This window comes from Rhopalosiphum maidis, chromosome 3 (assembly GCF_003676215.2).
Source record: "Rhopalosiphum maidis isolate BTI-1 chromosome 3, ASM367621v3, whole genome shotgun sequence".
Lineage (NCBI taxonomy): Eukaryota > Metazoa > Arthropoda > Insecta > Hemiptera > Aphididae > Rhopalosiphum > Rhopalosiphum maidis.
Window position 1 is genome coordinate 2464919 of NC_040879.1, and position 18213 is coordinate 2483131.

The 18213-nt window shown below is 25.5% G+C and overlaps 2 protein-coding genes and 1 pseudogene across 2 annotated transcripts in view; 1 reads left to right on the forward strand and 2 right to left on the reverse strand.

Moving 5' to 3' along the window:
* The window catches only part of LOC113560239 (sex peptide receptor), a 223998-nt gene that overhangs the window by 129914 nt on the left and 75871 nt on the right, over positions 1–18213 (reverse strand). The window lies entirely within an intron of this gene.
* LOC113560025 (dynein regulatory complex subunit 3) lies at positions 8665–10491 on the forward strand. Its single transcript, XM_026965806.1, has 3 exons — positions 8665–9485; positions 9544–10053; positions 10272–10491. The coding sequence occupies exons 1-3, from the start codon at positions 8665–8667 to the stop codon at positions 10489–10491; spliced, it is 1551 nt and encodes a 516-aa protein (XP_026821607.1).
* LOC113560026 overlaps positions 12435–18213 on the reverse strand; it is a 30401-nt pseudogene continuing 24622 nt past the window's right edge.

The window sequence follows — 18213 nt, forward strand, 5'->3', positions numbered from 1 at the left end:
ACCTAAATCCGAAAACATATACCTATGGTTATATCTAAACAGAATACGGTAAAATACATGAATTTTAAGCGACGTATAATAAAATATTGTCTCATTTTTAAAGTATATTTTTTAATCAATCGATGTTATATATAATTTAAATTTAAACACGATTGATATAAATTATTTAAAAACGCACGCAGTATAATAAATACTTTGGACACTATAGCTGCTACAGCAAAACCATAAAAACGTCCATTATTTTTTAGAGAAGTCTGAGCGAAAAACAACGTGATAAAAAACGGCTTATGCATAATATTAGTGATAGCTAATGTTAAAATATATTGTATCACTACATCACTATTTCACAGTGATTAATTATTATAAATATTATAAATTATTATACTTGTGTTTTTATTTTTTCATTTTGATACTTTTAAAATTATTCTAATTTTTGTTTTGTTTGTTTGTTTTTTTCAGGTGATATACATTTAACAGATTTTCGTTATAACTACAAGCCATAACTTGTTTTCGAAATGCATTATCCACTCTATGCCTAGTAGATATTTTTTCGTACGAGTAGTGTTTCATTGTTTAAAAGTGTAACTCATTTAGTTAAATACATACTCAAGGAACGTAACCTGACCCGTTTTTTCCTCTTGAAAAAAAAAATATATATTAATTTTATGTCGGAGTCAGAGTACATATACTATTTTAGTAGGTAAACATTTAGTGCTTTAAAATGTTGTTTCTGTTGAAATTTAATTAATAAAACTGATTGTCAGTGCGACGCGATCTACATATGGTTACATACACTGCTGACCTCATAATATTGTATAGTATATAAAAATAAAACATAATAGGTACTAAGTATACCTATGCATGAAATTTAATATTTTTTATTCATCGATGATAAACTCTATTCGTACATCATCGCAAACAGGCACATATTATTTTTAAACGCTTAATATGTTTTAATCGCATTAATATTCTTGTAATTATAATTTATCTACTATACGTTGTTAATTACAACGAAAAGAAACTAGTCACTTTCCGGCGCATTATGTTTACTTAATTAATTAAAAACTTTATCTGGGGTTTCTGGTGCCTTTCAAAAGTCGTGCGCGAAATTGTCAGCCGACCATTCACGTTTGACAATACCACATTGCAACGAGCCAAACCTTTAAATTAAGTGTTAGGTGAATAAGTGGTCAAGCCATTAAAACTGTGTTGGTTTTTTTTTTTAATTAATTAAAATACATTTTATTTGTGTACTTAAGTATTTATATCTGTAATGTATTTGTGATATGTGACGTGTGATCAATAAAAACACTAATAACAAAAATCAAAACAATTATTTCATAATCAGAATATGACGTATGTTTGATAAACAATAAACAGAGTATAATAAGAACTTTTTACAATTCGAGTAAAGATATTAATATCTCTGCGCCCTTTAGCCACGACAAATAAGCCGTTTTAAAAAGAAAAATTAAGTTGCTTACATTTTAATTGTCACAAAATTTCGTTAAAAAAAAAAAGGAATGGAAAGGAGTAGACAAAAAAAAAAAAACAGATTAGATAATTTAAAGTTTAAATAAAACTGATTATTAAAATTATTTATGACGACTACTCACAACCACAATGTTGTAATCTATTATTTTTTAGTTTTTAGTAAAAGTTGGACATATTTTAATTTTGTAAAATATATTAATACTTACAATTATGTTACAAAAATTAATATGAATGATATAATATTAGTCTTGAAGACGTAGTGAACTGATAAATATCGCAATAAAAAAAAATATAGATTTAAAAGTGGAATTTAAAATATTATGGGGAAAATATACGGAAAAAATTGTTTCTATTTTAAATTATATTCTGAGCGATGAATATATAATTTTACAAAGACGTGCGTTTTTATCAAATTAATTTATTTTTGTGTTAGTTGAAAAATGCCTAGTATTTTTCATATTATTAATCTGGAAGAATTTAAAACCAATTACGAAAAAATGTGAAATTTCAGAGACAACAGTTGGAAATAATGTTTTAATAATTTTTTTTTAAATTTTTTGGTTTTAATCAAAAAAAAATATATATCCCGTTGATACTTAAAGGTTATACTAAATATTTATAATAATACGCCATTTAGACATAGTGTGATTTACAAATACAAAGGATATTGGTTCTTTTTTTCATTGTTTATGGGCTTTTGAAAATTGTTTTATTTTTTCGTTTTTGTTCAGTGTTGATAAATTCATAGAATATTTTCTTCTAAGTTTTGAAAATGAATAACAAGGTGGGGTTTATCATAATTCATAAGAGTTTCTTGTAAATTCAAATAAAAAACTAAAATAGATAAGTTTAAATATAATACTATCATTCAATTAAGTTGTTCATAATAAAATATTGAAAAGTCATTTGAACACATTTAACATTGAGTTCGTGTTTTGTTGAAATCGAATAAATCGGATATTCAAGCGAAAAATAACGAATTAAGTTACTTATATTTATATAATTAGAAAATAAAAATATATATGCTAAACCTAACTAAACTGTGAGAAATTGAAACTCTTTTTCTAATTGGCCTATTATATATATTATAATTATTCTATATACCTACTACCTATAGGTATATTATAAATATAATTAGAATCCTCATCCAATAAGTATTCCAATGTGAATGAGCGATCAATGAATCTATAAATAAACACATTGTGTAGTTTATTCGTTAATAGTAAACAAAAAATTACGCATTAATTTGTATCAGCATGTTTTTCTATTTTTTAATAGTCTGTTACTTTTCTAAATTAATTGTATTACATAATATACACACGTCATAATAATTGAATTATTACGTTTAATTACACTCTCCAATACATAATATTATGTGACTCTTTCTGTATGGAATACAACTAAATTTTATATTTTGCCGAACAACAAACCTTAAGTATCTTTCGACATATTGTTATTATTTCTCCACGTATTGATATTATTTTAGACCCTGAGCGATGAATGTATTGATTTTACAATAATATGTGTTTTTTATTGTTTTGTTTATTTTTTGTTTGAATCACATTTCGGAGCAGTAAAAATGCCTCGATGTTCAACATTGAGTGTGGCAGTAGTTTCCGTTGAGCAGAAAATTCTCAACAATTTTTAAAATAACCAAGAAAAATCGAAAATACTTGAATATATATAGTACGAAATTTCACATGGGGTGCTACTCTTATTAAATTTGTAAATTATTTTGTAGTAAAAAATTATAAAATGTTGAATTTTTATAGCTCAGTCTTGAAAATGTAATAAGTGTATAGCTTTCACTATAAAGTTCCTCAGGTTCCTCATAAAGTCATAAGTATCTTATACTGAAACATAAAAATGTAAAAATAATGTTTATACGTTTTTTTTTTTTTATAGAAACTTAATATTAAGATTTGAATAAAATGAAATATTTCACAAAAAATAACGATTTTTTGTATTTTGTAGCAATTCAAAAATATTATTTGTGGGGACTTAAAAGTTTTGAGTAGGTACACTATTATAATATTTATATGCACAATGACATTTTCGAATGCAATGTTTTTAGTAAACATCAATTCAACCTAATTGTAAAATAAATTGTTGTGTATAGTAAAAAATATTCAAATATATCATATGATTTACTTAGATATAGGCTGACGACGATCATATTCGATCTAATTGAATTTTATAATATGCGATTATTCATCATTAAATTAAAAACCAACACACCCATTACAATATTTACAGTAATTTAATGAATAATGAAGTACACTCCACACAAAATCTATAGCAGAGCCTCTACCTACTTTCATTCTTTATTTGTTTTGTTTTGTAAATTTCATAATTTTTTATTTTTTTATTTTTGTATTGGTGTATAATTTAAGCTATTTAATTTTGCTTTAAGATTTTTGGTTTTAAAATATTATTATAATATTAAAAGTATACATCTACTTATTTAGTATGTATTTCATATTTATGTATAGTTTATAATTTATATTGGTAATTTATTACATTTTTATAAATGATAATAGTTTTATGGGTTGATATCTATAGTAAAAAGGAAAATGTCGACTCTACAATTTAAATTTCAAACTATAAACTTTTGTTTCTGAAATATCACTAAAAACAAGAGGAGTTGATTCAGCATTGTTTCACTCGAAGTATAAACTAAATGTCAGAAATATTTGACATTATATTTGTGTACGAATCGTATTTTAGTTTGACTTTGGTTTCAATTAATTTTGTACCTACCCCAATGGTTATATGAGATTTAGGTAAAATTATATTGTTTTAAAAAATCATTTATATTTTTATGTTAATTAACCATCTTACCTATAAAAAAAAAATAACTTTTTGATAATTAATTTATTATACTTTCTTTGAGTTTTATTTGAACACCTATAAAGTAATAGTTAAAAATAATGATCATTTAAACTTGTTAATTATTTTTGGAAACATGAACTTTAACGCGATTCTTAACATGACAAATTTTAACGCGAACGAAGTAACTTTCCAAATTAACCTTTCGAATCCTATACATGATATTTGTAGTTGACATATTTGAACAGTTTTGTATATTCATAATTTATAAATATATTATACTTTTTGTTTATTTTACACATACTCGTAATAAATAAAATATAATATACATTGTCGTATGTGTTATACATAATATTTAATTAAATTACACACGGACCTCTATTATATCGATACGGATTAGTGCGTGTATTATTATTATTATTATTTTTGGTTTACGACGTCAGACAAAGTTTTTTGCTCTTTCCTTTTATTTTTTTTTTATTTCTTACTAATATTGTCGTTAATAATCTATTTCGTGACTGAACACTACTGACCAGGACGCCTATTTGTATAAGAATTCTCGAGGGGATCCACGGAAAACATAAAATAATAATAATATTGTCCAGTTAACGCGGAAGACGTGCATTTTATTTTCGCGATATTATAAATACTACGTTGGTCAATATTATGTCGTGTCGTTCTTGCAGTCAGCATTTCTAGACGAAGCGAAAGGCAGTCGTTGTTTTGACACGGGATCATCGGGGGTGGAAGTATTTTTGTGTCCAATAGGTTCCTAATGTAGGTTGTGTATTAATAATGTGTTTGACGTAGGTACCAAAATATATAAGTATACATTATTATTTTTTCTAGTGTAGTTTCAATTATGGGTGTGGCTGAAAATCGGTTATTGTTTTAATTTTGATAAGTTCAATGTTTTGCTTGTAGGTACCTCTACATGTAGTCATGTAACATGTTATAACAAAATATTTGAAAATGTTTATTTATCAATTGTTATTATTATTTTGTGTAGGTAACCGTATGTGAAATGGTTGTTATATTAATGTAATTGCTATTATTTTATTATTTCAGCTTACTGCTGTTAGAGTGTCGTTATTAATAACATCGAGTTCATTATTCAATCCTTAATTAAATAAATTTGAGTATGATGCACGTTTTGTTATATATTTTACTTTTAATTTCAAAATGTATGACTATACTGAATTTTTTGAATTTTAATTAGATACTCGTAAAATAAAAAGTAATATAATGTAATACATACATAAACAAGTTGTGAGCATGTTTTTATAGATGTACTTTACAGTACAAAAATGTTGGTATCAGACATAATATTTAGTACATATTATTCAAATGGTAAGAATCCATGAAAAATAAAATTATGAATTTACGTGATTCCCTTTGTTAGATTATATAGCTAGGTGTTTCTATCGCTTTTATACCATACAATATGAATAAAATATTTATTTAAAGTTTCATATGTAATGCGTATTGTAAATATTTGGCCATTCTAATACAATTTCGACTTATATTTAAACTTTTTTGGTGGTTTTAATAATTTAGTCTTCTTAAATATTTATACGTTTTGTCGAATCTGCAACCTTCATTATATATTTTATTCAATTCTTACACACGAGTACAATATTTGTTGTTTGATTTTTATTTCCTCTATAACAAATGTCTAGCACTTCTGTTGATATCAAAAGAGAATATCATATTACATGTATTGATATAGTCTTCAAAGACCAATAGGTCATACGCTATTCTCCATTCCGATAGAATAAAGAAACATCGAAGCAAACTCAATAATAGCGTTTTAATTTTTTTATTTATAATATGTATGTTATCAGTTAGTATCTAAAACCTTTACTTATATATTTTTATTTGAAAAAAAAAACCAAGGTTTTTAAAGATCGCTATAATGATCATTCCTTCGAATCCTCTTAGTTAAACAACTGTATAATTATTATGATACGTAATGAACTAAATTAATTTGTGATCGCACTGTTTCTTTCGTAATAGGGATCACAAAAAGTCCATTACCAAAAAAAAAAAAACTCAGAAATCACTGGATAATAATTCGTTTAGTATAATATATTATATATTATACTCCGCGGGTGTTATACAGTATTATATATTATGTTAACGTAATTTAATTAGTTTTTATTACCTGTACAGTGTTTTTTTTGTTTTCAAAACGTTCATAGTAGGGTAGTTTATTACTTAAAATTGCTCAACCATCTTCTAAAAAAATAAACTATGTGTAATGAGAATATAAAAAGCACTAAGCGTAATAATATAAGTCATAACAGTATAATATACTCTAACCATGTTTCATCAAGTTTGTTTATAACATTTTCTATTTATTTATTAGCAGATAAATTATACCTGTAAAACTCTGACTAACTATTATTGCATTTAATGATATAATTAAAATTATTTCATATTATTTCACTATAAAATATTACATAATAAGAATTATGTCATGTGAAAGTTGAAAAATAAGTAATCTCAACTATAAAACGAATTAGAGAATATCATTAAGGCTGCGTTCGTATATCTTTATTACACGAAAACAAATTCATTTTATTGGTCACGTGACTAGTTACTGGTCAACGACACTGGTTATGGTTGACATTTAACATAAAACAGCTCAAGTTTCTACAGAATTATATACTCAATACATAATTTTTGTTATTATACGGCATTTTTTGTTTTGTTTTAAGTAGGTTCCTTTATAAAGTTATATTTCTTTTACGTTTTTTCTTTATTTGCATTAAATTTTATTGTTTAAACAATTAACATAAAACAATAATAAAGATAAAGATCTATATTATAATAGTAAATATAGTGTAGTATAGTAATTTATTAATCTAACTTGATATTTCTTTAAAAACCATCATATAGTAACTACTAGATTTTGATACGTATAATGATAATATTCACAATGTTAATGTAAAACTTATAAATTTATTTAAGTCCAGGCCCACTCAAGGTTGCTCTAATGGTTGTTCTAAATTACTGTGTAAGTTAAATCAAATGAAAAGAACCTATTATACACAGTAAGTATAGTTTGATTTTTTTTTATTATGAACGTAAAAACGGTAGTAACCGTATTATAAAAATTCGTGTAACAATGAATACAATCGGTTGACAGTATTTCAAATGGTTTCAGGCTTAAGTTCCGTCAGGTTTTATGCAAGGAGAGTAAAATTATCAACACTGCCGCGGTTGTTAGTCTAATATAGTGGCTAGATAAGGAATAAAGTAAATGTTGCCAAATATAATGGTTAGTTGTCTTATCTTGTTGGTGTTATGCCCAATGGTCTGTTTCTTTGACCATACAACATAATATAGGATTAAACAAAAGTATTAACCTAATGACATAGTATTATTACGGGCCAGTATAGACTACAAGCAATGAATGAATTGTTGTATCTAGTACAGGAAAACAAGGAAGAGGAGTAGGATGAGAGACTATTTTTGTCTATATCATATAGGTATACTTTAATAGTTTATCCTGAGTAAATAATTGGTTATGTAATTATTCATGCGATTTAAACGTCATGACGTTATAACTTCAGAAATAATAACATAAGGTATCCTACTCGTGGCCCTAATGGATTTAATCAAACACGTACAATGCACATAATACCATTAACACCTAAATGTGCAATCGACGAAGGTTTTTTATCTAAAAAAAATTTTAAATCTGCTTATTTAACGTTAAAATAGTATTTATCCGCAGACATTTAATAAAAAATCTAAATATTCTATTGTGCGTCTTTGATTTGGCTTAATATATTATATTGCATGATATGTTTAAGTTATATATAATAATTTTGTCATTAAATTTACGAATAAAATAATATTAACTTAGCTAATTCTATTATAATATTAGAAAAAATGTGGTCCATTTTGTCGTAGCTAATTGATTAATAATGAAAAATTAATTTTTGGTAATATTGTATACATTTTAAGTTACCGTGGTAATGATTTTATTCTAACAACAAGATAATGATATTGTTTAGATAAAAAAATATAAGTGGATTGAAAGAAATATTCTCAATTATTTAAACAAATCTTTTAATAGACACTATAAATTGAACAAGGTTAATTGAATAAAGCCGAAAAACATTGCTGAATATTTGACAATAACTATGAAAAAAATACATTTATAGTATAAACATAGTAATGACTTTGATTAATCATTGAATTTGTCAAAAATATTAATTTTGAGTTACTCAGTAAGTTAACAATCTTAATCTGACCGTACTACTCAATATTACAACTTTTCAGTTTAACTAGTATGCAGTGTATTTAAATAGTACTTTTGGTAAAATAAATATGAATTTACCCCAAGTAATTTCATCTGATGTTATTAAAAAATCATATTTAAAACATGAATGTTCAAAAGACGTCGCTCTCATACTTTCGATGGAACAAGAATTCGACTGGAAAATTATAACAAAATTAAATTTGAGCCTTTTAAATATAGTGCACATTGTTGGATTGAAATTGGTTATAAATCTAAAATGTTTGACTCTATCGCACAACAAAATCAAAAAAATCGAAAACCTTGATAGCCTCAAAAAGCTAGAAGAACTAAACCTCGCATATAATAGAATAACAACAATTGAAAATCTCGACCATTTAACAAAGTTAAATATTTTAAATTTGAGTGGCAACAACATTTCTGAGTTGAAAAATTTGGATAACAGTTTACAATTACAGGCGTTTTATATAAACAATAATGATATAACCGACATTAATCAAATATACTATTTGAAACGTTTCAAGTATTTACAGTGCATGGATTTGTCAAACAATCCGGCTACCAATGATAACAGACAGCTAATTATTAATCAATTTCCAAAGTTAACATATCTCAATAATAAATATATAACGACCGAGGAACGCTCATCGGTTATTGAAATTAACGATGAGCACAGTTTAGCAGGTTCAGAAGTATTAGGAGACTCGGACATTATACACAAAGCTTTTTTAAACGAAACAGATGGTATACAGTTTTTTAATTATTTATATCATGAAGATCTTGATGGTGAATTGTTGTGTAAATGGAACTCGACTGTTCGGGGGGCATTTGCAACGTATAAGAAACAAATTACGGATAGTGCAGTGGAATTATATAATATAAGTCTACAAAAGTACTATATTTTAGTATATAAGATTATAATATTTGAATTTAAATGTTTTTTTTTTCAGACTGATGGTGAGAGATGAGATGTTTTCCACGTTCAAAATGAGTCATAACAGATTTGAAAGAAAATTAACTTATGAGAGCCGTGATATTATAAAAGAATTTGAAGAAATAAGAAGAATAAGGCTGGGCCCTACTGAAGAACAATTAATTGATATTGAAACAAATGAAATGCGCATTAGTCAGGATTCAGCTCAAATTGAAAGAAACATACAAGAATATTTTTCAATTGAATCCTTTGTTTCTGTTTCCGAAGACAATATAATTGCAATGAAAAAGAAATTGCACCAAAAAAACATTTATATGAATAAAACCATCATGGATCTGATAAGCAAATACACAAAGTTTGTAGAAGAAGAGCTAAAATCATTTTTAGAATTGTTAGTTCCAATATTTTTTAACATGCGTGCAGTTATAAGTACCTATACTGAGATATTGAGTGAAAACGTTAGGTTGGCGGTGAATAATCCAATAAAAGTAATACCAAAGGAGTTCATTAATCACTTTGGAAGTAGGTGAGTCCAAATTATTGGAACAATAACCGATTTAATTTAAATATAACATAATATTGTTTAAATATATATATATATATATATATTACCACACAAGTATTATAAAACGGTTATAGTAATTTATATACAAATAAATAAATAAAAATGAGCGAAATGAGAATAATATTACTCGATAAAACAATAAACTTACCTACCTATTTAAAAGATCATATGGCTTTTAGATTTTCAATAAATGATGCTGTAGTCAAAATGTCTGATAAACATTTAGAAATGATATACAAGCGTGAAGAACTACTTAATTCAAATGCAAAAAAATGGGCTGAAAGATCAATTGAAGATTTGAAAATGGCTGAAAAGCAAAGATTTTGGATGGTATTTGAAGAAATAACTAAATATTGTGATAATGTAACTAATTGGCTTAAATCTCTTAAAAATCTATAATCTTCTGAAAAATGTTTAAAATGGATAATTATAGTTATCAACAAAGCAACAAAGTATACGGTACAATAAATATAATTTTATAGTTTGATTAATACATAAAGTTAATGGTTCAAATACCAATCATAAAAAAATTATTTTAGTTTAACAACGTTAATAAATAAAACATTATTATAATTAATTAATTATTGGTAAAACAACTTTCATTCCATCGTTCGTCTAGTAACTAACAAGTTTTTATACAAATATACTATGTAACGTTTATACAACGTTCAATAAGTTAATAAACCACAGTTTACAGCAGTGTTAAATATAACTATTTGCAACCACAGAAAAATGTCGTAGTATACTATTTTATAAACTATAAATATTTTAAGCCATTTTAAACAAATATTTATCTTTAAAAAAATTGTTTAGAAGACAATTAGAAAGAAAAATAAAGCTTAAAGTTTATTTAAATGTATTAGTCGTTTATTTCAATGATATTATATTATGATGTTACTGTTTTTGAGAAAATCGGCTAGTTTAAACAACAATAAACAGCATTAAACGATTAAAAGGGTTGCTAGTTGTTACTGTTTGTTTTGCCCACATTGTAATATGGTTAATGTATTCATGTTTTTCTCATGAGCTAAATACACAATACAAAATGGAAATAATATAATATAAATTATGAATAATGCTAGTGTAAGTGGATATGTCATGCTCACGAATAGATGTAAAAAATAAAAACAATACCTACGACCTTCGACCTTTTAGTGGTGTCACATCTGAAATTAAATTATGGTAGGTAATCAAAAAATATATATAATTTATATATATTTATTTATTAGTCAAATCTCAAATAACTAAAAAAAAAATATTGTTCTACTAAATCATAATTTGATTTTGGTTTTTAAGGTGTTTTCTTATTTTCTTATTTTAATTTATACGAAATAAAAATATATTATAAGGTTAATGGAGTTATTATTTTTTGAATCTATTACGGAGTTGTATAAACATAATGATCTTATTAAAATTTAACGAAATTTTTTTTTCGCCGACTTAAAATTTAGGAACAATATAAATACTTCATAATATTGTATTTGGCGAGTATTGAACTTTTTAAAATATATTTAATTTGTATCAAGTATAAAACAAAAACGTTTTATTTTTGCTTTTGTACAATTCTGCATTTGAATTTTCAACAAAATAGTTTGGTGGTCAAAATACCACGCAAATCTTTTTTTCTTTTTTTCCCCCATTTCCTAGCACTATTTCTAAGCATTGAGTATAAAACGAAATTTCAATCACCTATAGCATTAGGGATGTAAATGAAACCGATATACACAATGCATTCGTCGTTATAATACACTGTCAGCACCCAACACTGTAATAAATCGAAATACCATTACAAGATAAAGCACACCGGAAAACGTATCCGTTAACTTAGATAATGTTGACGAAATAGATTGGATAGCAATCGAATATTTGGAAATGTAAAATAAAGAACACTTTAATCACTTTGGCCTATCACCAAAAACAAAACTGTTCAGTTTGTGTAATATAAAATAAGATAAAGTCAAATGATGGGTTATAACTGCAGTAAATAATATGCAAATAACAAATAGAAAAATACCGTATTTATATGCTAAGTAAATCAGAGTTTGTGTACAGAGATTTTTCTGCGTCATACGATTCTAAAGTGATAACCTATTACTATGGGCTTACTATGTAGCTTTCGACCGCGAACGATTTTTAGTCACTGGTTTAGTCACTAGTTTCTAATATTACCTTAAAATATTTGTTGTTCCTATGAAAACTATACCAAAAAACTTAAAATTTCATCACTTAGAAATTACTATTTTGGTAAAATTTTCAATTTATGATTGTGGTAAATTAGTTGTTTATACATAATATATAATTTATTTTCTTCGAACAAATAATTTAATTTTTATCACGGAAATTTAGAAACAAACATTATCTTTGCTGAAATCAAAAAGTAATGTTTTTCACAAATCAATACACATATATTGTTTAGCCTGTATTTTTTTTTTTATACCTATTATGTTATAGTTATTCAAATAGTGCAATTAAGGTGGTTACCTAACCTACATGATTATTTGATATGATAACATATAGTTAATGATATATCAGAAACATTATTATATTTAATGATTTAATGATATTTATATGTTAATAAATTATAATGTTTATAATCCATTAAACTTCACAATAGTCACCGTAGTTTAGATTGCATGCACTACGAAGAACTAGAACTGTTATGAGATGGATTTGCTGTGACTGATAGCCAACACAGACACATAGTAGAACCGAAATGATTTTGATTTTATATTCGTAGACTTTGCACCAGATGTAAATAAACCAAATATCCAATATCAGTTCAATTTTCTACACCAAATTCAAAACATCTTGCCGATATTGAAATTCGTATAATGTAGAAAATCGTACAATGCTGTAAAATTCGTCCAAAAAAATAAAAATAAATATTTATAATACTTCATGATAGCACTTACTTAAAACGTTAATGGAATGATTGAATTCGTCAAAAACAAAACAACGAAAAATTATATTGAAATATTTTATTCGTCATATTATAATATAAGTTGTACAACAAACATTCAATAATAATAGAGATGTTGGATAGAAAGTACGAACAATTGACGATTGAAACTTTCCCGGTACAATAACACTAATTTGTTTTGATATTCAGTCTTTTTTTCAGCTAAATTATCGTCTCGAGCTTTTTACACAAGACGCCGTTTTGCAATAAAAAAAATATGCATTCGTATTGTACTAATTACAGTTGCGTTAATAGGTTTACTGGTTCGCCCATTTTCCAGTCGAAAAAAAAACTGCATCGATTATTCGCACACGATGCTTCACACATTTACTATACACTGGTTATTATGTTCAAAAAAAAAAAAAAAAACCTACACATTGACAAAACTTGCAGAACGTGTGACCTATAGAAAATTAATGTTGAAGAACTAAAGACTATATATAGTCACTTATAATAACAACAATTAATAATATTATATTCAGTTAGAAATATTTTCAGACAACGAACAGTGCTAATGAGTTCATAATATTATAACATTACGCATTTATTATTTTATGTTTCCCGTAGTTTTCGATCATATAATAGATGCAATTAATATCCAACGCTTAATTGATACTATATTTCAATCATCCAGCTATTTGATCTGCTCATCAACCATATTGATGGATGATGATGGACCGATATTAAGCTCTAGAGCGTCTTTAATGAAATATACAATACCGATACATAATGGCATCATTCACAATGTACGCATTATTAAAATGCCCATTATTTTGTTAAATATTGAATACCAAACGATACGATTGAATCCATCAATCACATTATAATAATTACATAACTATGTTATAAAGAAATGTTTTATTTGTGATTTACAAATTATTATCATCATCATATTCTACTTTTTTTTTTAAAAACTCTTTATAAACTAAAAAAAAAAAATCAGTTGGGTTAAGAATTTTTAATTAAACCACTCGTATTCTACAGTGATATTTTTTTTTTATAAATCATATGCACCTACATTTTAAAATCCTGATGAGATTATGTGTATTTTTCTCGGTGTTTAATTATTAATGTAGTTAATAATAAGTGAAATTAAAATGTTTTTAAAAAAAAATTTATATTTACAATACAAATTTTGGTTCAAAGTGTATTAACGTTCAAAAAGTGTTTAAAAAATATATATATTTTACTAGGTATGTGATTATGACATAATCGGCCATTATCATAAAATAGGATATTGTAAAATAAATGTATACTCTTTATTTTATTATTGTTAAAGTATAATACTTAATATGCATCGTATTTGTCATAAACCATTTTTATACATTGTCTTAAATTATCTGCTCTGAAATCTACAATTGTTGTAAAAACAAGTTAATGTACATTATAATTTATCAATCAGTATTACGGACAATAAATTACATCTTTACAGATCTAACACGTCGCATGTTTTAAAGTCATAGGCGGCGTACGTGCACTCTAATACATTTCTAAATTAAATATACTAATGAAAAAGGGTATGTAAACATTATTTTTTTCACAAAGGAAATACGAAAAAAAATTATTTCAGTTTAATCAATATAATTTTTGTCGGTCGTATTAACGTTACAAATTTGCGTTTTGTATATGTTGTAACTATTATTTATTTTATACTCGTATATAATATGCAGTATACATATTATAATATAAGCGGTCGTTTACTTATTTGTAAAGAATGACATTTTTATAAAATGCCTTCATGTTTCTATACCCGATCTGAATAAAAATGTAAAACTTTTTCGATAATAAACATCGGATAGACCATCTCGTTGTAGACGTTTGATAACTGAAAATAGACCGGAGCGACGTTACGTTTTAGTTTTTGCATAAACACATAGTATAATATATCATGAGATTTTCGTTTGTCATTGTGATATAGCCCTACAGCACAATGCCTTAGTACTTAAAGTCGTGTAGTTAAAGCGATATCATCTCACACACGAGTCGAGTGTATATCGTAGGTTAATATGTACTGCGACGCCGGTATAATGTTTGTTGGAATTTGTTTTATTTCCTCTGAGATTTGTATCGCTGAAATACTAAATTAAACTTTTTGCCTGGACACGGAAGAAAATAACATGCGTTATTAGTGTTATTACACACGCACACACACACACACACATACACACGCTCAAGCGTCACCTGGCTCCATATTGTGCAGGTTTGATCGCAGCCAAATGCGTCTGGGGATATCGATATAATAATAATAATAATAATAATAATACGTAACGTTCGCACACACGCGTATAAAACAAGACAATAGTAATATGTCAACAAAGTCGCTCGGGTCCCGATGGTGCCAAATATATTATGTGAGATGCAATAAGGATTTTTTTTCCGGAAATCGACGTTATATTTTGCGGTATAACACTTCGCCGCCCGTTTCCCAGAAGCTGAAAATGGCTCCCAAGACTTCAAAATAAGAGAGAACCTATGCATTTCGGGTACCCGACCGTATTTTGAATAGTTTAATTTACCCGCACAAAATGAACACCGTACGAGTATAATAATTCAACATTCGAAACACGTCAGATAAAATATAATACATAGGTAGGTACATATATTATACACGCGGACTGCGCGTGAATCCAATTATAATTACTAAATAGATACTTTTGCTATTATGTTAAATCATTCCGGCTGTACACGAGTATTATTCATAGCAATTTTCTTATTCGTTACATGAAGTTAAAAGTTCTAATGAAATAATAAATGCGTAATGCCTTACACGATCCGTGTTTTAACAACGCGTTCGGAATTGTGTTTGGGACTTGTATTCACTGCGAACTAAACCCATTTAGAACTGTAAAAGTTATTATAATGTAAAATACAAGTTATGCGTGCTATTAAAAACTATACCTATATAATGATAAAATAGATATTAACAAATATTATATTAAAATCACGAGGAAACGATAATTCGGTTACGTTTTGAAAAATGTGCTATACTATACTATATTATATTTAAATAAAATACAATAAATATTAAACGAACAATTTAAGATATTATGATGTTATAACAGAACGTTTTCAAAAATAGAAGACTGTAATGTCTAACAGTTTAAATGACTCATTGCTGAATGGTAAAAAATACGGAGTACTTAAAAGTAGTTAAAAATTAATACATTTGAATATTTAATAAAGACAATAATTATTGGACAACCTAATGTACCTATTTCAATAAAGTACGTATTTACAGTTGCTTATATTATAATAATATCTAAAGTTAAATGTATTAATTAAGCTTATGTTATCTCAATATACTATAAAACTTGTATTTAATTTGATCGTGAAAAGTATCAAGTTTGTAATTATTCCTAATTCAAACGGCCTTCTTGATCTACCGATTAAAAATATCTGATCGAACATTATTTTTAAAAATATACCTAAAAGCAAAAATTAAAGATATTTTATATTTTTATAACATCTTCTATTTATAAATTGTACATATACATATTATGTGAATTAAATGTAAAGCATTTTAGAGAAAATTGTAAAAAAGTTTTGAAAAATAGTATACTTTTCAATGAATTCTCATTTTTTTAGACATAATTCAGGAGTGTAAAATAGTTCTGAAAATTCGATAAAAATAGTATTTAAATATTTAAATCATGCTTTTTTTTTTTTTAGACAAATGGAGAATTCTCATTATTTCAAAAAGTAATAAACAGCCAATAATTATTGTAATTTTTTCATTAGCCAGTTATCTTTCATACTAACTGTTGAATAAAATATAGAATAATGTAAATAGATTTCTTGTTTATATTTAATCAGTTTATTTATACTAATATAAATATTACTATTTTGAAAAACTAACAAACGCTTTATATTAGTAGTTGGAAGTTATTTATCAAATACATCTTCGTTTGTGAAATTATTGATGATAAAGAAAGTTTGGATTAAATTTAAAAAAATATAAATGTGACATTAAAGAACAATCGTATTCAAAAATGCTATCTCGTGGTTCCATTTATTTTCATTAAATTTAAATTTATTATTTAATATTTAATAAATAAATATTCAATATTCTATATGTATTAAATAATTTGGCTTATCAGAGTTGATTAATCAAAGAAATAAAGAATAACTTTTGTAGGTATTTTTATAACAATATGATTGATTATCATTGTATGAATGATGATCTGATTAATAATTCAAATAAAATGTATAAATAAAATAATGTATATATGTGTATTTAGTAATTTAAATATAATAAAAATAAAATATATATTTTACTTACACTATAGCAAATGAAAATCTGTAGCAGTGAATAACTTAAGCCTATTTTAAATAACTACGAATTTATACCCATAATATATAATATACCTTAATATTAAATCTTAAAATATATGCACAGATTAAAATAAGAAATAACTGAAATAATTTTTATCTCAAAAATGTAAACATTGCATTTGAAATTTTTTTTTTATATATATTTATCTACAATTAGGTGATGTCCATTACAATTTTATTTTTAATCGTGTAGTATTTTAATCGAAAAATAAATTAAAATATTTATATCGAAAATCGAAATGATGAAACTTCAGAACTTAAAATAAAAATCCTCAGCCATATTTTATAAACTGTACAATATTTAAACTACAGAATTAAAAAAATATTTATCATCAAACTCACACCACCGAACGTAGGCCAAATTTAAAAAATAAATTGATTATTTTAGAAGACTAGATCTGAACATAGTACAGTTTCTAAATCACCGAATTAATTATCTATTAAAAAATTATTTTGTATCAATTTATCGTTACATTTTTGGGTAGGGGGCGTACGTATTCAAATTGATGTCACTAATCAATGTTTGAGTTGAAATATTTTACTATATTTTATGTTTATGTGTATTGATCATTTGTAAAAATATGTAATTATACTAATTATATGGATACATTATTATAAAATTATCAATAGTTTTTGTTCATTTTGATCACGACATTTTTTTTTATTGTTTAAAAATTTGTCAGTTCATATATATAGACCACCGACGTAATGCATTTATTTATTAAAATTGTTCAACATAGAGTGGTTATAGTTGTTTTTGGTTTTTCCGAACTGCAGTGAAAGGTGAAAGGACGAAAATGAAATTCAGAAATTTTACCAGATATTATTAT